The sequence below is a fragment of the Eurosta solidaginis genome, chromosome 1 (genome assembly GCF_040869045.1).
Source record: "Eurosta solidaginis isolate ZX-2024a chromosome 1, ASM4086904v1, whole genome shotgun sequence".
Lineage (NCBI taxonomy): Eukaryota > Metazoa > Arthropoda > Insecta > Diptera > Tephritidae > Eurosta > Eurosta solidaginis.
In genome coordinates this window covers 368,997,900-369,023,394 of record NC_090319.1, presented here as the reverse complement: position 1 = coordinate 369,023,394, position 25,495 = coordinate 368,997,900, and the positions used below count along the sequence as shown (strand labels likewise).

At 36.4% G+C, this 25,495-nt stretch overlaps 1 protein-coding gene across 5 annotated transcripts in view; it reads right to left on the bottom strand.

Annotated features, from left to right (window-relative positions):
- The window catches only part of Nuak (Nuak family kinase 1), a 113,393-nt gene that overhangs the window by 44,399 nt on the left and 43,499 nt on the right, over window positions 1-25,495 (bottom strand). For all 5 annotated transcript variants that reach the window (XM_067762955.1, XM_067762956.1, XM_067762957.1 and 2 more), the window contains exons 3-7: window positions 8,743-8,943; window positions 8,472-8,671; window positions 7,131-7,348; window positions 6,480-7,056; window positions 3,201-4,487 (exon numbers count right to left, since the gene is read on the bottom strand). In XM_067762955.1, the coding sequence (XP_067619056.1) occupies window positions 3,201-4,487; window positions 6,480-7,056; window positions 7,131-7,348; window positions 8,472-8,671; window positions 8,743-8,918 (2,458 nt within the window). In that variant the 5' untranslated portion in view covers window positions 8,919-8,943. The remainder of the gene's footprint in view (window positions 1-3,200; window positions 4,488-6,479; window positions 7,057-7,130; window positions 7,349-8,471; window positions 8,672-8,742; window positions 8,944-25,495) is intronic.

Genomic DNA, 25,495 nt, shown 5'->3' with positions numbered 1-25,495 from the left:
ATAAACAAAAATCCAGCATTATCAGTGATTTGCACCAGATGGCGCAACACTGTATAAATATAGTTGGTAAAAAGGAATAGAAGTAGCAAATTTGCCAGTCAAACAAACCACCGCTGTATAGCTAAATGGTTAGCGCAGCATGCCTAAAGCGTACTGATGATGAAGGCTTAGCACCCTTCGAAATGGATCTATCTGCGCAGCTATGGCAGGTTGTCTGACAAATTTTCTACTTACTATTCCAAAAACAAAATACAATTTTTCAAATTTAGAAAAATTAAAAAAAATAACAATAATTATCATTAGAAAAAAAATTATTGTTCTGGCCTTGAGCTCGATTCGAACCTTGAATGATTTATCAATAGGCCGATAAAAACAAAAACAATTGTTAATAAACCATGAGCACTTGGGAATGTCAAACAAAGTAATTGACAATAAACAAAAATCCAGCATTATCAGTGATTTGCACCAGATGGCGCAACACTGTATAAATATAGTTGGTAAAAAGGAATAGAAGTAGCAAATTTGCCAGTCAAACAAACCACCGCTGTATAGCTAAATGGTTAGCGCAGCATGCCTAAAGCGTACTGATGATGAAGGCTTAGCACCCTTCGAAATGGATCTATCTGCGCAGCTATGGCAGGTTGTCTGACAAATTTTCTACTTACTATTCCAAAAACAAAATACAATTTTTCAAATTTAGAAAAATTTAAAAAAATAACAATAATTATCATTAGAAAAAAATTATTGTTCTGGCCTTGAGCTCGATTCGAACCTTGAATAAAATAAAAAAACAAAAAAAAAAAAACAATTACATTTTCGCTGCTTAAGTATGACAGTGTAAGAATGTATGAATATGAGCGGTATAAAATGAAAAAGTACGTAGAAAAAAGGACCAAATGAATGCAGAATGAAGCCATTAAAAATACTTCGATGATATGAAAGTGATTTGTTCTAATTGATTGATGAAATTATCGACCAAAAATTTTTGTTTGAGAAAATTTTGTTCGTATTGTGAGAGTATACATGGTTTAAGGGAATTTGTTTTCCAAAAATTTTGGGTTTGAAAGCCTTCAAATATGGTGCAAATAAATATAATTCTTGAGTTCTAATAAAAATTTGCTTCCCTAAAGGGTATACACTAAGAATCATACTTAAGTTTATTGATTTATATTAAAATAAAACAAAAAAGTTAAAGACTTATATAGCACAGAAAATGCGAAAACAATTTGCATTAATTGAGGTTATGTTAACTACTTATGTTAGAGTATGTATGAATGTATATAAGTGTAAATGAATTAAAGGTATTTAAGGTTAGGTACGTCTATATTAGATTATGGATACATTGAAAGAGGTTAAGGTAGATTAAAAGGAGTCCATTGCACCGACGCACAAAGCCAGCAAAGCTTTGAATACGAACACATCATTTTATATATTAGTGGGTGTATAAAAAGAATGTTGACAAAAAGTTTAGCATAGAAAACACATATATGAAAACCGATTAAATTTACGGCGTTCTACAACTTTTGAGGGCATCTCTGCTTTTGTCACATGCTCGGTAAAATGTGGCTAATTGCCGTGTGTTTACCGAAACAACATCTAAATCAGCCACAGAAACCAAATGATATGCGTAAATTAAAAAAAATAATAAAAAATGTCCTGGGAGAAATGGACGATCTCGGTTAAGAATAACGTCCACTTTTATTTTTGAAAGAAAAAGGTCGTTATGAGTATATTATGCAATATATTTTTGAAAGATAGCTTTATATTACTATTTTACTTTTTAGTAAAATAAAATTATAACAAGATAAATCAGAAACAATTGGAAATGGTTGTGGAACGCCCCTTTGTTAGCCATACCTCGATGAGAAGTTTCGGTGTAGCCTAATAATATATACCCATCTGTGACGTTTTATGGCAATTCAATAGTTCTTCGGTTTTTATGGTTTGCTGAAAATTGGACCCATCACTTGTCACCTCGAGCGTGGTCGCCGGAAATACCATGGCAGGAGATTAGAGTCTCAATTAGAGATACCAATAGAATGGAGTAAGGTGGTCAAGTACGTATATCGACTTCCATGCACCAAGGATGACGGTAGTCATAACATAGACAATCAGCCCAATTCTAAATATTCCCTCGGAATTTTGTTCTTGCGGATTTTGTTATTCCCGCGAAAAAATTCCACCAATTCTTTTCTCGTAGGGAGAACAATAACGAATTTTCGAAGTCAGCTGTTTTGTCAATTGAAATTTCGTTGCGCATTTCTTATTTTGTTTAAAAAATTTAAAAGTGTAATTATTGTTCCGAATTTGTTTGAAATTAGGAAAATAAAATATAAACAATGCACAGTATTTCATTTCATGTGGTATTCACTGAAATGACTAATGAACTGGAGCCACAGCAACATCAACAGAGGAGCATAAGAAGAAGACGGCGGAATAACACAAATCCGCCGGAGTTGCCTGTTTCCATTCAGCAAAGCAATTTTATGGCGGCCAAGTCGAGTTGAATTCGTCTTTCGTCGTATGCCAAAATCTATTTAAGCCTTCTTAAAAAATCCTTGCGCAATTCCTGGATGGCCGCATCAGGTATAACACGAGCTCTGCCGTTGCTTATAATATACTTTTCGACTTAAGATAAAGAATATTGTGATAGAATGTCCATATTTTAGCCCAAATTTGTACAGATAAGTGTTCTTTCTTAAAAGAACCAATTTACTTTAACTATTTTGATGCATTCCCTTTAATTTAACATGCGAAAAAACTCCTAAGAACTGGCAGAGAAATCTCCCTCTCACTCACATTCATAATACCTACTTTTCTCCCATAACCGGTTTCCGCTGTTTCGAACATTGTTCAGAATAGGAGGAAAGGAAGAAGTGAAAAAACTCACAAGGATTTTTTATTTAGAATACGATGAATGGGAGAAGGGAAAAAACTTGCACGGAATATTTGTTTGGAATTGGGCTGTATATATTTCCATCCTAAATTGAGCTAAAATTAGTTGGGAAGACGATACGACTTGTAATATAACTCGGGCAAATTTTTGTTAGAACTCTTAGTTATTTAAAGCGCATGGCGGAAAGCATTCAATATATGTGATTTATTTGATTATTTCGGCACGGTTATATTGTTATTATGGCTTGCACCCAAATAAGTATATGTACATAAGTGCATCTAAGCCCATTTTTCATTTCACTTACCTGGCTGTATGGCATTTCCAATTATGGCGCGCGCATTCTTCAACTTTCTTTCGCGCTCAGCTGCCACCATAGGGTTACTCGTTTCGCTAACTTCAATATTTTCGGTTTGTGCGCACAATTGATCGACTTCTTTCGATGATTCGCTTTGTGCTTGACGTAACAGCGCAATAGAGTTTTCCATTGAACGACGCGCATCATCCAATGACAGCGAAGCTACCGAATTTTTTGAGTCACTAGTTTCAACTGAACCTGCATCCGATGGTGGAGGTTGTGGTGCGTTAGTTGCCTTTTGTTCATTGGCATCTAATTCTTGCGCTGCAGCTGCCGCAGCGGCCATTTCTTCCATTGCACGCAATTCACCTGGTGTGGGACCTTGCGGTTGTGGCGGATTGGTTGCTTTGCGCTCAAATTCCTTTTTGAAGCTTCCAACGCTCACGCCAGGTATATTTAATTTTTTCGGCTTCTCGCCACCATTGCCGGCATTCATTTGTTGTAACTTCTCGGTGGTTTCTAGAACGCGCGACTTACGGCGATCAGCATTGAATTTGCTTAACGAACTTTCATCTTGCAGGCTACACTTGCGTACGAAGGGAGGTGCGGGTGTAACATTGTTGTTGGCATTGATAGTGGGTTTAATTGTGAGGGTTTTGGCATTACTGGTTGGTGTTGTTGCAGCAGCTGCAGTCTGCTCATTGGCTGTTTTCTCGTTTGCGGGTGTCATTTGACCGATCGCATTTACTAAATCTGCAGTTTTATGTTTATTAACAAATTTCTTGATAACTTTTGTAGCATCCTTTTCTTCAGGCGCCTCCTCAAGTGATTCCAGTTTGCTTAAAGTTTTTTGACGCGTTACACCAGTTTGACTGGTCGGTGTCACTGGTGTGCTGCTTTCAGTCAGTTCAGCCTTTGGCGTTGTAGACAATGTAGGTTTCGTATCTTCTTGGATTAGTTGCTCGCACAGATCGCCCACACGTTCCATATCTTTGCGCGAGAAACTCGCTGATGACTTTGCATTTTTTTGTGGTGCTGGTGTAATTGGCTCCTCAACAACCACATTTTCAGCTGCTTCATCTTCCTCCGTCTCCATGGGTATATCATCGGTTAGTGGCACTGTATTCTCTTGGAGTATCATTGAGCTGCTACCAGGTTTTTCTTTTTTCTTCAGCACAGCACCATGTGCGTTATCTGTAGAGACGGTAGTCTCGAGTTTACGTTTACTTTGCACTGGACTATGTGTGGGTGTCATCGTGCGTGTTGGAGACGGCATGAGCGCTGCTTCACCGCCAGCTGATGACGACAGAATTTATGTGGCGAAAAAAATAGAGAGAAGAGGTGGTGTAAAAAATGAATTATGGGTTATATGATGGAAACACAAATTAAGTTTAGTCTTCAATGTGTGTACGAATAAGGGTAGTTTGTATGGGATGGTAGGGAAAATATTGGTAAAAGTATAGAGTATTTGCAGAGTTGTGGTTAGAGGAATCGTAGAAGACGTGATTAATAAATAGTGGAACGAATGAGACGTTTGAAAGACAGTCATCAGCTATTTACAGATATTGGGATACTACAACTACTAAATATAATTTTGAGGTAGACAATTTAAAATATGTACACATACAATAGTACAAATAAAGTGACTTATGAGCGCTGAGCTTTAGGTATTTCTAGCTTACATTCCGCATTAATTTATAAATCAGTAAAACATATTAAAACATATTTTTGAAATATTTTATATTTTAGTTGCAACTCTTTGCTTAAACTTAGTCAATAAATCAAACTCAATTCCGTATAATCAGTAGTGCAATCCGTTAAAATAAGCAGAAATCTATTTATTAGGAATTCTAAGGAATTTTTTGCACATAAATCTAGTCTTCTATTAAATACATTTAAAATTGAGTTGAATATATTTTTTAATAATCAAGCAACCATAAGGCATATTCATTTATTTCACATACTTTTCAATTTAATGCTGCAATCAGAAAGTTAGATTAGTCTAGAAAGTAGCTGGTAACGTGATATATAATGAATTTCAAAGCTGATTTACAATAAACTTTTAATTAAATAGAATCGTCTATTTAAACTCATTAATTGATTGCATTTTTCTAATTCGTTTAGTAAGATTAGTTTGCGATTTAGGGGAACGCAAATAGTTAAGTTCAATCAATCGACTGATTTGTCATTTAGATTAAAGCCTTATAGATAAATTTAAATAACAAAAACTAAAATCTAGTCTACAATTATTAATAGTTATCACACAATTTTTTTGTACTTGCGATTAATCAACTTATTCAGCATAGGAATTTTAGTCATAATTTATTAATCAAGTTCGCCACTGATTCACAACTAACATAGAATCGTTTATTAGTTGAAACGTAAAAAGATCATACAAGTTAAATTCCTCATATTTAACAAGATATCGAATTTACCTATTTTATTTCTTTTTTTTGCCCTTTGAATCCAATTATTTGAGAAAATAAAACAAATAAATAAACGATTATTTATAAAGCATCTAGTTAAAAAGTGAACCAAGGAAGTGAATTATGTTTGATTAACTAAAGTTGTAACAATTCTTTATCTTGTTTTCTGTTTACTGTTTTGATCCTTATGCATTGAAATATAAATACTAATCCGCCGTGTTATCAGTTTCTAATAATGATTAAGAATTTTATTAAATATTTTATTTTTTTAATGTAAACCAAATTAAGCTACAAAAGTAACAACTAATGCTTTATTAACAAATAATCTGATTAATCAAACTGAATGCATGTGAGTTCAGTCGTAATTAATTGATAGTTATTAGTTATTTTTCTAATTTTTAAAACCTCTACACATGTCAAATTAGTTGCTGTAGGCATGTAAAATTACTCTTCTTATTATACAAATCTCTACGCATTGATTGATTAATATTAATTTTGTGGACTTACTTATTGTTTTACCTTATTGAACGCAATGCACTTTTATATCGAATCAGTTGAGGACATAAATGTAAGAGCTAATTTGTTTAGCACAAATCAACCAATTTATGAATCCTCTAATCAAGGTTAAATAATTCATCCTAAATTCTTTAGTGAATTAATCAAATAGTGTTAATTAACTTATTAATAAAATTTGAACATTTTTTTAACCGCAAACCAGCGTATCCCTCCACTTGAGAAAAAATCAAATTATAATTACTCGCTTATATAATTACTCTCTTAATCACAAACTCAGCGCTCAATAACTTTCGCAAACTTCTCTACAGTACAAACATAGTACAACTACGCATCATAATCAACCTACCAGCAACCATATCCAATATTCTACGCTCCGCCTCCGTATTACCACCCATATCACGTATCGATCCCACCGAATGACTTCTTGGCACACGTTCACCTTTTCCCGCATCAGCGGATGGTACAACCAATTGATCGGCCGTAATAGCAGCCGGTGTTAATGATAATAAAACATCTAAACGTACTGGCGTTTGTGTTGCCAGCTCTTCAGCCAAATCCAAACATGAGACATTATCATTTTCATTCACCCACCAATGAGCACAAATTTGTTCAATAGTGGCACGTTTACGCGGACTCACTGTCAACATTTCACGTATGAGCGTTGAGGCACGTGACGGTTTCTTTGGCTCATAATAATCTCCTTGACTGATTTGTTTAACAAGTCTTTTAAAATTGGAACCATCAAATGGCATTGATCCATAGACTAGAGTATAAAGGAGTACGCCAAGGGACCAGCAGTCGACTTCTGGACCTTGGTAGGGTGTACCTTCAACAATTTCCGGTGAGGCATAAAGCGGTGAGCCACAAAATGTAGAAAGTAAGTTTGCTTCATCGAAAACATTCGACAAACCAAAATCGGCAATCTGAAATGATATTGATGGGAAGCTGTTAAACAGAGAAGAGATATTTAACTATTATTAAAATCTGAGATATATACCTTCGCATTGCCATGCTCATCGAGCAATATATTTTCCAATTTTAAATCACGATGACAAATTTTGTGCTTGTGACAATAGTAAACTGCTGTGGCAACTTGTCGAAATATGCGACGCGCCTCCTCTTCAGTGAGCACCTTACGTTCCGAAAGATAATCATACAGTTCACCGCCTGCGGCAAATTCCATGACTAGCACCATCTTTTCACGATTCTCGAATACTGTAATGGAGAAACAGAGAGAGTGAGATAAGAGATGGAAGAATTAGAATAAGGTTTAGTAAAAAAACAGGAAAGTTATAACCGCTCACACTGGCGTAACATCTAGTTCGGATCGGATTGAAATTGGAGTTTTTCTTGGAAATAAAATGATAAGCTGTACTAGTTTTACGCCCGTGTGAACATAGGACAAAGAAGAAAAACCCAAAGCTTCAATTGTTAGGTGCCAATGGATAAATATGCACCGGCCGAGAAAATATACATCAAGACACGCGAATTCGGCTATACAGGGAAGAAGAAATCTTACGAGACCAATGTGGAAAAAATTGATGGTGACCGACACCTTCAAACTCTGCACAAGTCAGCATTTTTTAGCCTAAATTTTCCGTTTCTTGAATTTTTTGACCTCCTTCTTGAATAGCTAAAAGGCGCGGTATTCAGCTTGGTGTTGCTCTTATTGGAGTATATGCTAGGCGCTTCTGAGACTGTGCCTCATCGCCTACCTTGACATTGCTTATTTCGCAGTTTTCGAAAATGCAGGAAAGGGTTCCTGCTCGGGCGCCATTCATAGAAATACAACGTAAATCCTTTATTACTTGCAATTTTTGATCTTCTTTCAACTATTCAGGAATCGGTATTCGGCTTGATGTTACTAGCTTAAGAGTATGTGCGTGTGCTGACTAATGTCGTATTCGAATGCGAAAAACGGTGCTTGCTCGGACGCCATTCATTACATGGGATTTGTTATTGGATAATCGCAAAGAGTGTTAGTTATGAAAAAAGTAATGGTTACCAGAACTTTCACACTCTGCACGGGTCGGCAGCGTTTTAAACTTCAACGTAAACCCGTTGTTACTTGAATTTCTGAATCTCGTTCTGAAGAAGCCGAAGTAATCGCTTTTCAAGGAGGTGTGACTCTTATTAGAGTCTAATGAATAGAAATGTTCTCAGTTCACCCTCTCTTTCTTCGGCAAATTTAAGAAATTGGTAGTAATTGAGATGCTACCTTCATTTGAAATTGTGCTAGATCTTTCTGGGAGTTGACATTGGAACGAGTGGCCAAGGATCGTAATAGTTCTCAAACAGACTTTGAATATGTAACTAAGCAGTGTGGATTTAAACTTACCTTCATAAATATGTATAATATTAGGATGCTGCACCGAACTCATAATTTGCACCTCACGTCTAATACGTACTAAATCAGCTTCGGCTTCTATTTTACACTTTTTTATAGTTTTTATAGCCACCTCCTGGCCGGTTTCCTTATTTATACCTAATTGCACTTTACCATATGTGCCCTGACCTAACTTTTTAATAATATCGAATCTAAAAAATGAATAAGAAATACATGACAAAGGTGTTATTGGTCGGTTATCTTTCGCACAAAGTTAATTTACCTTTGACGCAGCTTTTTTCGGTGGTTATTCATTTTAACATCGCCCGTATTCGCTATACCACTCATTATATTATCTATTCTATCACGTGGAATACCCGATGGATGTGCCATATTACCAGCATCGCCACCAGCGTTATTTGTGGTGGCGGTCACCGCATCTGGATTGCTTATCACCATTTTTGAGCTTTAATTGTGTAGTTCACTGCAAAGAAAAAAGGAACAAAAATTTATAAATTTATATGCGATTTATGATAATATTAAGGAGGCACGGGATACAAATCATTGTCTATATAAATCAAAAATATAAAAGCAAGTACAATAATTCACGCACTAAAGACTGGGTTTAAAGCGCAAAGTACCCTTAAGACAATTTGCTGCCAGCGGAAGAGAGGGAGCAAGTGAAACAGGAAGTGCTGAACAATTTTATCTGCATTCAAAAAAGATATCAGTCGCAATGTTTTTCTACTTTTAAATGTACACCGTTATATACTCATATGAGCATCCTTTTATGTAGTAAGTTATTGAGCTCATTATGACAGCTTTATTGCCCCAAAAGCACTGAAGTATGTACTGCATTTGAAAAGCATTCAGCGTAACGTTTGTCAGCGCTTGCCAAGTGTGCCAGGAAGCTTAAGTTATTTTTTCTAATTCATAACTGCAAAGTGTGGTGCAGGTTATAAATTGAAAAGCAAAATTGTTTATTGCATATGTTGTAACCGTTTATGTGAATATGTACGGATAAATGTGGTACAAAAGTACATTAGGTATGATACTTCGTCAGTGATGCACAGCGCCGGCAGAGCTTGGAACGTATGTAGTAAAATATCGCCGTGATAAACTAAATATGACGGCATCTGTAATGGTTCGCAATCAAGCTTATCAAAATTGGTAATCACAGCAACTGAAAGGTCACAGTATCCCAATGACAGTTTCTAAAAAAATCGCCATGCCTTACTGACTGTGATGGCATTTTGTATAGTTGGCATTCACTCTTACTTATAATAGTAATCAGAGACCCAGTCGCAACTCTTTGCAAAAGCAAAACTGGCTGCCAAAATGTGAATCAAGGAAAGCCCCGACACATAAGCACTTTTTCATATAGATGAGTTTAAAACAAGCTTATGCATTATGAGTAGATTGCACGCATTTTTATGGAGAACAGTAGAATGAGCGACACTGGCGCCATCTGATATTGAAAAGTAGCCATCTCCCAAATTTTGTTACAAGCAAAGCATACGAAGAAGAATGTGACATTTGTTTTGGTTAAGGGTGTTGACACACTTTACAAGTGAAATTATTTTTCCCACTGGTTGGTAAATTTTCGCATTTTCGCAGGTAAAAACTGTAATATAACAAATGAATACGACACAAAATATGTTAGCAAGTATCTTTGTTGTAAGGGGATAATGTTTATATCAGTGCTTCGCGAAATTTTGTATGTGAATGGGCAAGACGTAATAAACTTCAATTGTCACGTCTGAAGTTCCTTCATATGAACAAACGCAACATCTTGGTTGATTGTGGCGATGTTATTGGAAAGCATATGCTTGTGTTAAACGCATCTATATGAAAAATGTCATTGTGGCACCGCCTGGAGTCATTGATTTTTAATTCCACTATGGTGCAATAGATGTCGCAGTAAGCTGTGACTACGGCAAGTATTATGAGAATTCAATGATAAATGTTGCCGCAGCTTATTGTTTGTCTGTGAGAGAAGCGGTGATTCAGTCTGTGATTGCGTTTGTTGGTAATCGTGACTGTTAACTGTGAATTAGATCATATTGCTCTTTCTTCACTGTTCAGTCAGTTATCGATCACTTTGTTCATATCGCTGGGATGTGACAAATCTAGGGACGTGAAATACTTCATTTTAGTCTATCAGTCATCTAGTCGTATCTCGATACCATATATATTAGCCAGAGCGCCACTAGGCGGCAAAGATAAAGCTCCCGTGCAGCAACGAGGAGTGTTTTTCGAGCGTGTGATTTTCTACGCCGATGTTCGTCAATATATATACAAAGCCGATAAGGGGTCTAAATAAATAGTCGTACATGCATAGCAACGATTTCGATCGCTGAAGAAGGCACAACGTCGAAACCAATATATATCAACCACCTTCCTTATCCTATTTTGTCATTGGTGTTTCCAATATAGTAATAGTTCGAATTATTTTTGAGTATTTTTCCATCATCCTTCATGGATTTTGGTTACGAAACAATACACTTTCGGCATTGTGCCATCTTCAGTGCATCGAAAAAGGATGACCGAAAATCGTTCCAAAATAATTCATAACAGCACTAATTCTGGCAAGGTAAGTGCATAACCAATGTCAGTCATATAAGTTCGCGCTTGCCTACAAAGGAAAGGGTCTGTAAAAAGACAAGCCACATAATCTGCATAGGCTTGATCTTGACCAACTAGATTGTGCAAAAAGCCAACCCAATGTATTTTCACACCTAGCTAAGGGCATTTAAGTCCAAAATTCGAATGCAAAACACAATTAATCTCTTTAAAAAAAAATTGCATCAAGCACAAAGCGGCCGGCCTTCAGCTTTGGGGACTCTCATTATACTTAGGCTTTACGCTCTTTAGAAATAAAGACAATACATCAATGAGATAGAGATATAAGTAATAGCAAGTGGCGCTATGCAAATATTTCCTGCAGCCCTTGCTTGAGTAAAATAGATAACATAAAATCCCGCGTGTATGATTTGAAGGTGTTAAAAGTTGCAACTGTGTATCTAATGACATCTTCAGTCACCACGGTTCTGGCAGCAAAAAACGTGTTCCCTGGTGTTGTGACTCTTACTATTTGGCCCTTATTAACGGCAGAGAAGAGTTTGCAATTAACACCTAATTGCCCCGAAGAGACTCTATAAAGGAAATAACGGTGAACACTTCTCGTTTCCCTCCTAAAAGAGAGGGTTTGTTTATTTTTAATCACTTTTCTTGAAGGCGAATCCATACCAGGTGGTGGCAAAGCGAATTCAACCAATTCGCCGTACAGAAGAATGTCAAGTCAAAAGAAAATTTTCATTGATTTCGATTAACTGACATTTTGCAGTACAAGGCGTTGTATGGAAAATTTTCAAGAAGAAGCAATCAGCTGTTGGGATAACACCACCTCTACTGAATTCGCCTTGCTTTTCTTCAGTGTCACGGATAAAAATCACAGCAACTAAGGACTCACGAACACTGATTGGACAGTTTTTGAAAAATCGCTAATTCAAATATCATCAGAAGCGCACAGAAAAATAGCAGTGCCAATTTTTTTTTTTCTTTTACATTTCCTAAATTCTTGTTTTATTTTCAGTATTTAAAAAAAAACTGCTTTGACCTTTTTAACTGAAACCATGCAAACCCAACTCAAAAACGTTTTTGAGGAATTTGAAACTTAAAGAATATTTTATGAAAATGTTTAATTTCTCATTTGGAGTGCTGTAAATTTTTTTTGTGTATTCTCCGACCAAAATAAGAGATCTTGCGAACTCCGTATGTAAGAGCAAAAATTGTTTTAATAGTTCGTAAGACAATAAATTCTTAGTGGGTCAATTTCATTTAGACACCCTTATAGTTAAAGGTATCCTGTAAGCTTATTTTCTTGTATAGGTAAAAATAATAAAATATGTAATGTAATGCCTTTGGATATGCTGAATGTAATAAAAATACACTTACGGCCAAAAAAAGCCGACGAAAATTTGTTCCCTCTCACAGCATTTTTACAGTCACTACAGCCACGCAACGAACGTTTTTAGTTCTTCTGGTGATCATTAGGTGATATGTTAGGATGAGAAAGTTAGAAAGCACCTATCAGTTTTTGTAAAATCAACGGTATTTAATAAAAGTAATAGTGTTATCCTTAAGAAAAAAGTTAACATAATTGTCTACACATTGCAAATAATCCGAAATATGAACAGCGAAAGCGATGATCTTTGCAATGAATCATCCTTTTGGAGATTTTGGATGAAAAATATGTTGTCGGTGACTTTATCCCCTCGTTCTGGGAACGGATGAGCACGAAAGACCACTGAACGCGATGAAAGGGATATTATCAAGATAGCTCTTCTGAACACATTGAAAACTGCTGCAGAAATTGCCACGAAGGTTAAAGATAGATAAACATGACATGTATCTTGACGAAAAATAATTTGATGGCCCGTGGCTAGAAAAAAAAAACCCGCTTCTCACCACAAAAAAGCGATCTCTCACGCTAAGCTGGTATTACAAAAACATAAATTGGACAGCGAACGAATGGCTACGATTCATATTCTCTTATGATGGCGAAAAAATGGTATTCAGTAAAGGTTCGCGATGCGTAGTAAGTCCCAAAAATAAACAACTACGTTAAGATAACTGTGAAGGATTCTCCGTATGTAATGACGTAGTACGCGATAAAAACCGCCTACATTGGCTGCATTCAAGACCTCGTTTCACTAAGTATTGGGGGGCTAATAGAGCACAGTAATCTTAACGTTTTAAATCCATATTTTTGTATTTTTTTTTTTTTTTATATTTTGAATATATTTCTTTTGCGCTAATCATAGAATATGACTCGTACAAAGTCGTTCCGGGACCAGTTTCTTTTTTTGCAGTAACAGCTTAGCGGGTGGACGGTTGAAATAAATAAAATTTTAAAAAATATATAGTTGTATTATCAACTATAGACGGTTTTTTGTGGTAAGAAGCTGGTTTTATATTAGCCAGGGACCTTATTAATTGTTTTACCTCAAGTGACGGTGAACCAATGTGATAATAGTTTTCATGTTTATACTGTCGTTCATTTCCGCGAAAGTTTTTTGGAGCAGTTTTAAATTTATTCAGAAGAGCCATCGTTACGATATTCCTATCAACGTTTTCAATGGCCTTTCGTGGTCGTCTAATTCGATTAGGCTGGGATTAAGTCACATATTCAATATATTCCGTCCTATTCAATATATTCCTTCCAGATTCTCCTTGGGGACAACTCATTGTAATGTACTTCGCCTACGATTTCTATACGAGGGTTGCATTTTATATTTTGCGCCTTGACAACACTACATGTGATTAGCTGTAATTAGGTATTTTTATCGTAAAGTTTGATATTTTTTGGCATAAACTTGCATATAACGTTTTCGCTTACGAGTTGTATTTGTGTTTATTTATAGGTCATATATGTTGCACATAATTTGTTTGCCATTTTTAGTACGCGTGTGTTAAAATTGGTGTTCAAAACTAAGGAATGCTATTACTTGACTAAATATTATTATTTTGATAGTAGAATCTACAATTTTATTACTAAATAAAAGTATTTACGTCAGTCGTTTGTATCTCACTTTCCATCACGTACGTGCCGTCAGTGGAAAATCGGATTGTATCTGGTGAGCTCTCATTAGTTCAGAAATCCTGCGCGCAAGTCATTTGAAGATTCGTGGAATTAGAGTTTTGCATTTACCTACGCTGTACAGAAAGCGTATTTCTTTTTTCCTCCTTCAAACAGATATAAGCATATACAAACATATTTAATCACCAATTATATAACAACTAAATGCCATACAAATATTTTTGTTATAACTTTTTAAAAAAAGGTAGCCAAACGAAAATTTTTGCTGAACAAACGAATGGCAATTGGTTGTTTTAATTACTCGCAAATAGAGGTGCCAACTTCACACACGATCTTGTTGTTTTTTTTTTTTTTTTTGTTTTTTTTTTTTAACTTTTAACAAACGGTAGACAAACGGAAATGTTTCCCTGACAAACGTGGACAAACGGTGGACAAACGAATGAGATATGGTTTTTTAATTTACTCGCCCAAGTAGGTGCCAACTTCATAGAGCTGGACGGACGGACATGGCTAAATTAATTTCTTTTTTCGCCCAGATAATTTTGATATATAGAAGTCTATATCTATCTCGATTACTTTATGCCGTAACAGGGTATCGTTATGCGAGCAAAATTAATATACTCTGTGAGCTCTGCGCAGCTGAGTATAAAAATATTAAGCTGTAAAACATAACAATAATAAACTGGATATTGTTGGGCTACGAATTTCATTGAGTACGTATGTGTATGTAAAAAAGTTAACACTCAAATGCACTTAATAGTAAAAAATTTGAAATAATTGCACTTTGAGTAAATCTTCTTGTTAACAAATATCAGTATATTACGTTTTCTTTATTTCTTGTACGAGTGTTTTCATACAGCAAACACAATAAATGCATTTATTCACCTACACATACATACAATGCACATATACAATGCACACACACGCACACATGCATGAAAAACTAAACACATAAGCAAGTGCATGATTATTATAAAGCATTTTGTTATTTCAATTTGCTAATTTGCATCCATAAACAAACATATTTGTATTTTGAGAAAATGTGTGTGCGAATGCGTATGTGTTTGTGCGTGTGTGTGTGTGTGTGTGTGTGTGCAGAATAAAACGACTTTTTACAGGCATTCAAATGAAAATCACTTAAAAGACACTATGGCACGCACTTGAGATTATTATTATTGCTTACTGCAAACAAGGAAGCGGCTAACGGTAAGTGTAGTGAAAGAAAGTGAACATGTGTTTAGGGCAGAAACGAGCAGAAGAGTAAAAGATATTCGAAAATATACTACACATGCATTGTACAGTGGTGTGCAATGATATAGGGCTACATCAAGCTAGAATGCATCGACAAGCGAGAAAAAAATTTTTTTTGTAACCACGTGGTCGTTAAAACGATCACTAAACATGAACATCTCTCATCAAGTCAAAACTTGTTTAAAGTCAAGGCTAGTTAAAGTGGCTCTTAACTCATTCGCCATTTCGCACCAGAAGATCAAAATATGCTAGCTTCACCTATTTTTTTACACCTAATACCACAATTAACAGATTTTTTTTTTCATACTTTTTGTGTGTTTATTTTGAATTTCCTATAGAATTTAGAAAAATAACTAAAAGAACTAACATCTAACAGACTGCTGAGTGGAATATCACCCTATCTCAGCTGGCGTTTCGAAATCGCCTTATCTCAGAAAACGTTTGAATAACGCCCTATTTCAGAATTCGTTTCAAAATTCGGTTGATTGTAATGATAGAGAGAGTGCTATTAGTGAGCTTTGGGCATTACTGGTCGTAGTGCTTTTGTTTAGCTATATTTTATTAATATAATTTGTTAAAAATAAACGATTGTGAGCACACAAAGAAATCTATTTGTACTAGTGGTTTACGCCGATCACTTTATAGGCGGCGGCGGTGTAGGCTCTATTATATACCGGCTGCGGCGGCGTGGTCGGCGCGCGGGCATACGCCGGTGCTCTTACTTTAAAAGGCTAATTTTTCTATTTAGAAAAATAATAACTATTTAGGAAAGGTTTTGTTTGTATGTATTTAAGGAAATCAACGTGTTGGCCATTTCGGAAAGATCCGGGGATTTTGCCTCAAGATCTCGCAGACCGTTCACAAATATTCAGGAGTAGCTCCTTGCGGAGGGATTGTCCCTCGTTCACTTACTCCAGAGAGGCTTCGAACCTAACCCCGGTCATTGGAATGGTACTGCTGCGTCTGCTGAAAAGAAATAGAGATACATAAAATAGCCACACTTTTGTCTACATATCTAGCACAAAGCGTAGTTTCACCTAGGGTTAACTCCTAATAATCGTCTTGAACACAACTTCTTTAAATCATTTGTGGCTCCTTGGCGGTCACGCACAAAGGCGACTTAAGGTTGCTATTAATGGTCTATTAATACCCATGAATCTCGTGGCACAGGGCGCCTCCAGTTTTTTCGGCTGTTTTTAAAAGCTACAATTCCCGCTGTGCGAACAGTAGCAATCCCGACCACCAGTCGCTACCACGCCTCCTGACCCTCACACCATATGCCAGCTCAGAAGCTATAGGACTGCGACTTCGAACTCATACCTTCGTCGACGTCACTTTCCTAGAAGCTCTAGGTGTAGCTCCGAAGACTTTCCAACGGATGCTTTTGTCGCGCTATGCTGCCGAGCTACACCAAAGAAACACGAAAAAAACACCTTGAAACGTTAGGGAGTGACTAATCGGCCAAGGATGCCGCCTTCGAAATCATAAGCAATCTAAGTGGAAGTCATTGCGTTTTGGGTGAAAATCGTATAATCCTCGGCGCATCTACATAATTAAAATTTTACAAAGACCCTGGATAAAATTTTTAAAATGTAGACCAAAGTTTGCAGACTTTGTGTTCACACCATTGATTTCAATAGTCTTCCCCCAGCGAGTTAGGGGGTCAGAATATACCCGCGGTAGGTATGCCTGTCGTAAGAGGCGACTAAAATACCCTTCAGGTTGCCAGCACAATATACAGCTTCTCCAAACCCAATTGTCAACCTCACCTATCCGCGGCGAATCCTGTTTCACTAACAGACGAGGTTCTGGCGACCCCAAGCTCCTCATGAAGGGAGGGATGGGCTGGAGGTTTAATGTGGCCATATAAATCGTTCCCGAGATGGTCGGGCTAGCACCTTAATGGTGCTGTGTTACCGGAGCGTACCGGATCTGTATCCGGCAAAAGACCACACAAGATCACATCGATGACACTCCCCAAAACCTTCGGGGAGCAACCTTATCGCTACAACAACAACAACAACATTTCAATAGTCTTCGTTAAATCAAAACGATATTTTAGAAAGAAAGTTGATCGATTTGAAGTCATTCATCATTTCAAAGGTGTATTTATTCCCCTAGAACCTACTAAAGGATTTTGCATCGCTGATTTCGCTTATTCTGTCAGCCAATCGCAATATAATTTTTTTTTAAAAATCGGCACCTTTTTTGCTTTTTGTAACAACTTGAGGACAATTTGAAACGTCTTGGGTCATTTTATTTGAATTCATTGTTCATTATTAATTTTTTGAAAAAAAAAAAAAACAAAGTAAGCATATAAATTTATTGTATAACTTTTCTTTTAGTGTTTTGTTTTAATAACTTGGTGAATTGGGTGATGCAAAGTCCGTGTTAAGCTGACATCGAAAACGGCTGTTTTTTTAAATAACTTTTGAACAGTTAGAAAGAGTTAAATTTCGCTCTTAGGTTCTTATAACTGGCAGTGATGCGCATTCGTTGATACCACTTTCGACCATATCCGACCAATTTTCGACATGAACAATAAACAGTCTTAAGTGAGTAGAAAATATAGTAACGCGACGGACGCCGCCGCCACCGCGCCGATATTTTTGACATTCGGCGGCGGCGTGCGTAAAACGAACCCAATCGGCGGCGGCGGCGGCATTTATCGGCGGCGTATATCTCTAATTTGTACTATGGCACTATTGTGAATGTTTGATTAGAACTAACACTGCATTACCGGCAGTTTCTGACATTCACCAGATGGCAGGGCAAGCGCATATAAGTTTATAGATGTTTGATTTATAGAACAGCTGATTTCTGTTGATATTTGATATGAGACTTTTGTATGTTGTTGCGTTATTTAATTAGTGTATAAGCGCCAGTGAAACCTCTTCGCAATGAAACAATGGAACGCTGAGCTACACAAGACTATCCTAAAGAACAGTAACAGAAATGGTGGTTTTACCGTATGTGACATCACTGTAGATATGTACATGTATCAAGATGCGTGCACAAATCTCTACTGTGTGCATAGATAATATTCAAAGGGAAAATCATGCAGTGAGGCATAATTACGACTTGCACTTGCACTTGATGGACAAATTCGTAACAATAAACAGAGCTGAGAATGGATGAGCGTATTATACAATACTCACATCCAATGTACATATATTTATATGTGTGTACTTTCGTGTAAAGACAAGTCACACAAGAAATAGAAGCAACAGAATACCTGGCAAACCACAAACATTTGTAGATTTGTCTGCTTAGCAATTTAAGTGCGCACACTTAACAGGCACTGCAATTTGTTTATTTCAGCCGGCTGAGAGTGGGCGGAAGCAGGCGTTGCGGCAGACAAATGTCGATATGCAATGGAATGAGAATGCTTTTTGGTATGTATGTACATTCTCTAATAGAGGGCACACATGTGGCAAAAAAGCGTACATATCTATATGTAAGCACATATCCACAGAATGTCAGTATGTAGCAACTAGTAATCCCTAGAATGCACCGAGAAGCGTGCAAACAGCTCAAGAAATCGAAAGAAAACAAGAACAGCGAATGATAAACAAAACGCGCCAGATGTAAAGTAGAATCAACGTCAGCAGCGACAACACAACAAACGATAGACGACAATGGCACGGCAAGCAATGATTGCACGCATTGTATGTAACATAGCCGCTGTGAGATGGAGACACGAGTCAAGCAAGCAGCAGGACAGTGTTGCCACAGAAACGTTTTTTCAAGTTCAAGTTTTAAAAATTGGGCATAATTTTGTCCTCCTCAGAAATTCTAGAATTCAAGTTCAAGATTTCATGAAAAGGCCGCAATCAGACAAAATTTTAAATTTTTTTCTTAAGTTTTAAAATTTTTTTAAAAAGTTTGACACAATTTTCTGAACAATTTTTGAAATTCTTTTTTTTTTTAAATATTATGATTTTGAAAAAGTATGAAATTTTGGCGTAAATTTGCAGGACTTTTTCTCTGAATCTGAAACCATTGAAAGCAAATCAGAACACCCTTTTTAACTTTTTTGAAATTCTAAGATTTGTGGCCTTGTTGGAGAAAGCCGCCTTTTTTCACCCTTTTCAGGAACTCGGATCTTAATGGAAAGCTAGCCAAAAGAACTTTTTTATTTTTTCTAAAATTGTAAAATTTTAGAATTTCCCGAAAAGTTTGGAGTTTTTTCGTTAACTCTTTTAGCCCTATTCAGGAATTATTAACTGAATAGCAACTCAAAACAACTTTTTTCATATATGTGATACCCCTATATTAAAAAAAAATAAATCTAAAGCGCGATAACCTCCGAAGAGATCTAAGGCCGAGCTTCTCTTCCAATTTGCATCGTGCTCCCCTTGATTTTCCCTACAAATTGGCCGGACGGGACCTACATGTTTTATGCCGACTCCGAACGGCATCTGCAAGGCAGATGAGTTTTCACTGGGAGCTTTTCATGGCAGAAATACACCCGGTGCGCTTGCCAAACACTGCCGAGGGGCGACCCCGCTTAGAAAAATTTTCTTCTAATTGAAAAACCTTATTTCTAAAATTTTGATGTTGCTTTGCCCGGGGTGTGAACCTGGGGCATACGGTGTGGTAGGCGGAGCACGCTACCATCACACCACGGTGGCCGCCTACCCCCGGTGGTGGATACCCCTATATTGCTAATAGAAAATGCACGAAATGTGTTTTGAATTCGAAATCAAAACAAGACAGCCTATAAAATGTTTGTGATTGTAGCATCATAAGTGTGACAAGAAAAAATTTAAAATTACGGTACACTCGATTATTGAATACAAAAACAAAAACATTTAAACTGCAATATATCGGCACTCTGATGTTTGGGAATGTACCTAGCCTTTAGTACAATATAGGAGTATTACATATATGACTTTTTTCATAAATTTTTAGAAAAATTTCGAATCTCTCCGTAATTTTGTAGAATTTTTTAATACTTTTCAGTTGCTCCAGAACTATTAAAGAGAACAATTTAATAGCTTTTTTTAACTTTTTCAAAAATTTGACGTAATTTGTCAAAAAATTTCCATCTTCTTTTAAGGGAACTCTAGAACTTTTGTAAAGCTACTCAGAAATTCTGAAAAAGTATAAAATTTGGGCGTAATTTTTGTTTTTTTACTATTAAAAGGCTTCTCAGAAGATTTTTATACATTTTTTTTTTTTTTTTTTTCAAACCTTTTCGACGTTTGCGAAAGCTACTCAGTACAATTTGTTTTTTTAAATGTTTCTTATAATGACTGATTTATTTCCTTGAGATATTAGCGAATAATAAGTAGAATTCTTTCTCTGTAATAACAAAGTATTTTATTATTTTATACAAAAAATACAATATAGTGACTTAAACTAATTATTAATCCTACCTGTAATAATAAAGAAACAACATTCAATGTTATTATCCACACTTATGTTTGTTAAATTATTTTATAAATTAGTTATACAGTTCTAAATAAATTTTCCAAATAACATTCAATGTTTCTTAATAAATTTTACTTGTGTACTTCGTGGCTTACGTCGTCATTCTAACGATGTGTGAATTCATTCGATCCTCTTGATACAATCGGAGGTCTGACTTATCGCTTTAATAATACTAAGGATACTACGTTACATACTTTTTAAAATTTCTCAAATTTTTGGGAGAATATAAGAATTTTGACTGAATCAACGCCCTGAGCAACTACTTAAAAATTTGTTTAATTTCAAAACTCTTAGAATTTTCGGAAAAGTCCAAAATTTTGGTGCAATTTTGCAGATTTTTTTTCTTTTCTAGAAATCTTGAACAATTGCAATGCTACTAAGAAAACTGATTTTTTCATTTTGCCTTGAATTTTAATTTGCGTATTGGAAAAGTATAAAATTTGTATGTAATTTATTTCTAATTTTAAAAAAATCTTAAATTATTGTAAAGTTACTTAGAAAATTATGTTTTTATTATTTCCAAGTTTTTTTAATTTAGCTAACCTACCAACCTGATAAAGAGAAAAAGCTTTGATAGAGAAAGCACAATGGCAACACTAAGCAGGAGGAAGAACATAATAAACAAACACAACAACAACAGCAAATGTAACAACATTGAGACACATGAAAAAACCAATAACATTTGTTCTTATTCACAAGGCAGAAACATGAAAATGAACCGAATGCACACGCATAATACAGGGTGCCAATATAATCGTAATCTATAGTTTTCTAACGCACGATGAACCCGTTCAAGTAAACAGTTAGTTGATAGATTGAAGAGCACAAAAGCAATATGAGTGTAACAACGTAATCGTAAATCCGACACTCGAAAGGCAAAGTGAAGTAAATTGAGACAAAGTAAAGCACATTTCAATGATGAAAGCCATTAAACAACAAATACTAATTCAGTATAATTAGCAAGAAATGGAAATTGTGATGGTTAGCAAAGTAACTAGTAGGCGCTATAGAAGGGGAAGGAATGAGAATGCAATAAACACATTTTGACATTTGAGTGCTTAATGCATCACCAGCATGTCGATGGTGTTATAAGCACAGTTTGGGGTAGGTATTTGTATAGGCGTGTGGCTGTGTACGTGGCATTAAAGCTCATGGTAGAGGAGACGTTTAATGCAAAATTGAATTATCGCAGGCCTAGAGATCAGATGACAATTTGTGTTTACTTTTTTATGTGGCTCATAGCTGTTTGGAGCAAAATCGGACTACATAAACGAATTTCGAAAGATTTCGGACAATGTGCCACCTTGCGGAATTTTCTATCATTTAATTATCAAGTTCTAAACCAGCGGGAAGCTATTTCAAATCCGATAGCACGATTTTCAAATTTTCCACGGATTTTCTTAACATTTCGAATTTACATTCTACTTGCAGGCCGAGCAAATTTTTTTCTGCTCGTCCTGTGTTTTTCATATTTTAATATTAGTCCTCACCCTGCTTTCTTTTCACCCCTTATTCCTGCCGTTCTTATTCCACTACCCTCTAGTGTTCCCCGTCATTCTTGCACTCGCCTTGCCCCATCAAACAACCCTTTTTAGTCCTCTTTTCTCTTTATCATTACAGCTTTTGGTGAGAACTTGGGACTACTGAAGCTATCAATTTGATTCCATAGAGTGCCATCTATTGGTACATTCGGGATATGCGCTCTATGTCATCCTGTTACGATTTTGAACTCATTGCACTGCGTTATGGTTTAAGTTTCGAATATCCATTTATACGTGAACTTATGTTAAACCTATTCTAAAACATCCCCTTCTACCTCTTCTGCTTCTATCGTATTATGATTGTTAGGGCTTTTCTTCCTGAGAATCAAATAAATTAATTAATGCCCGGTACAATATATACTCCGCCTCCTCCTTTATTCGATATCCGGTAGGAACAAATATACGAAGTACCTTCCAATCCCGTGGCGGTATATATGGGTTCCTTCAACTACGTCACACATAAAATGTCTCTGTATTGGCATTTGAGGTCTCGAATAAATCCATTTTTGGCATTAGAACGTCGCTGAATTGTTGTATCTTGTCAATTTCACACCCGCTGAATCGAAGGATGGTAGCGATGTATTTTGTTCTTCCCTCATCACCCTGATAATGACACTAAGCAAATCCGTTTCTAAGTATATCCACATTCCGGCATATGTATTTCCAGCTGAACTGTTGCAATCCATTAGCATTCAAGACGGTTTCGTGACTTTGTTTATCTTCTGTGGTACAACTGGATTCACAACGTCGCCTCACTTTAGCTAATCAACCATCTCATCTCTTCCTAGCCTACTACCACTACTTCCCAATTGTTCTGCTTTGCTGCTTTTGAAGTACGTGGTTCCTACATAGTGAGCGTTCGTTCTTACCTCGGCCTAGAAGGTTATGAGATATTAGTATTTTCATCGTAGCTAGCTTGCCTGACGGTCCTAGAAATGGGACGTTACCGCCCCCCCTCTCCACCACTTAGAACCAGTCTTGCCACCCTCAACCGTTCGCTACCTCTTTTTCCTTCCCAGTTCTTCTTCCTCCTCAATCCGGGTTCAGAAACAAGGATTACTAGCAACAAAGTTCTTGTCATCGAATCGTATTCATTCTACTTCCTCTATCTCTCAAGTGCTCGCTTTCGCTGCCAGTAGAGTACGTGGAGTGGAGAACCGCCCCATATTGTAAGAGGTCTTACTTCCCTTTTCAACTCCATTTCATTGCCCGATCGCACATACTCTTTTCAGGTACGAATCACCGCTCATATCACTTTCTCCTTTCTCGACTTGCTAAACTTCTGCTCGTCCTTATAGCCATATAAATTGTGTAAGAAGGATCTCCTCCATAATGGTGCGACCTTAGTGGTCTATTATTAAATATAGAGAGAAATAACCGCCGCCATAATTGTTGTTGTTGCAGCAGGAAACCCCCTCCTCTAAGGTAGAAGCTCCCTTTCCGAGTTGGCTGAAACATGGAGGGGTCCGTTCAAATGCATCAGAATATACCCCTGGCTGCGCGTCATTCAATAGGTGCGGTCAGCATAATACTCTGGTTTAAGAGAGTTGGCAATGGTTGGTCTACGACAAACCGCGGTTGTCTTTTGAGGCGGAATGGCATAGAAGCAGCCGATTAGTCATCAGTTATCGGCGAAGGATACCTGCCCTAGTGATCAGCCCCGTAGTCGGGCGCTATAAAGTTCGATAAAGCCCAAACACCGATGAATGGTGCATATCCTAGTGATAAAGTACAAGGTAAAAATTTAAAGTAGAAACTTTCCAAAAGTTCAAACTCAAGGGCAACAAGTAAAAACTAATATCTTCTAGTTTAACTTTCTTTAATTGTTTGGAAGACATGGCGGAGCATATGAACCGGCTGCCGCTTGATAAACGCATAGGGTTTGCCGGACAGCGCATATACACATTACACTTAAAATCAAAGGATTGGAGACTAGAGCTTCCGAACATTCGACATTGTTTAGTTGTAAAAGGCGTCATCTCAGAACGACTGCTGCTGTGCTGATCTTAGTCACGTCTGACCGAAAATGGCAACAGAACAATTATATATTATGTTTTTATTTTTATAGCAGCTGTGATAAGGAGGATTGGAAACATATTCTTTCCAATCTCCCAAAAAGAGTATCTCATATGGATTATATAAACTAACATGAGATAATCAGAATGAAACTTTGAATCTTTATTTAATATTTTATGTATAACCAAATCAACTTTAATTAAACACTATACCACAGCTATCAGCACAACCAGCCGACAGACAAAGTTCAATTCGTTAACTAAACGATTATTTTAACGCCAAGCAGAACAGGCGGACAGCCGTCTGGTAGCGAATCACTTAAAGAACATACGCATACAGTTAAATACGTAATTAAATTGGAAGACACTTGAGGGCGATATAGAAGGAGTAAATTAAAACATACGTTGAGGCAGAAGCACAAAAGTAAGAACTCAAGAAGCATTCAAATAAGAAAAAGTGGCATACAAATAGCAAGATATAGCTGGCAACTTGGCAGACAAGCGGCAGGCAGCCAGGCGAGCCGGCAAAATATGCACCTAAGCATTTTAAGAAACACGCACTGGAATGAAATCAAAAACCACATTATATTTTATTCTACGCACGCACACCATCAGCCACAAAAATGTACTTATCCTATATAGGTGAACTTTAAATAAAAATTTTAAAACAATTCAGAGCAACCACAATAGTAACAACTTTTAAATATACTCAAGATACAATCAAAATGTAAGGCAGCGAAATGAAATGAATTATTTTAAAGTACGCTGAACTCATTTCACACAGCTCAACCCCACCCCACTATGGCGGAGCAATACAGTTTCGTTGGCATTGTATTGGTTGTGTTGTTGTATACAAATGTGCTCTCAATCGTTTGAGTTATAAACACAAATACCTAAAGGCACAAACAGATATTGCTGCATATAAATTCAAATAAAAAATTAGATGTATGTTTTTTAGAGCGAGTCAATTTTTTTCCATCAGAAGTATAGCAAAAACGTAATCTACAAATGATTCTAAGAAATTTTGCTGAAGACATCATAGCTCTAAGTCCGATTTCGAGTCTCCACTTTTGCAAAATAGATATTTTGCCATATGAATTTAGGGTTTGGCCAAAAAATCTTCATAGGTTCTGATAGAATTATAGAAAAATATTATATTGGGCTTATTTTAAAGGTATTTTACGTACTTCT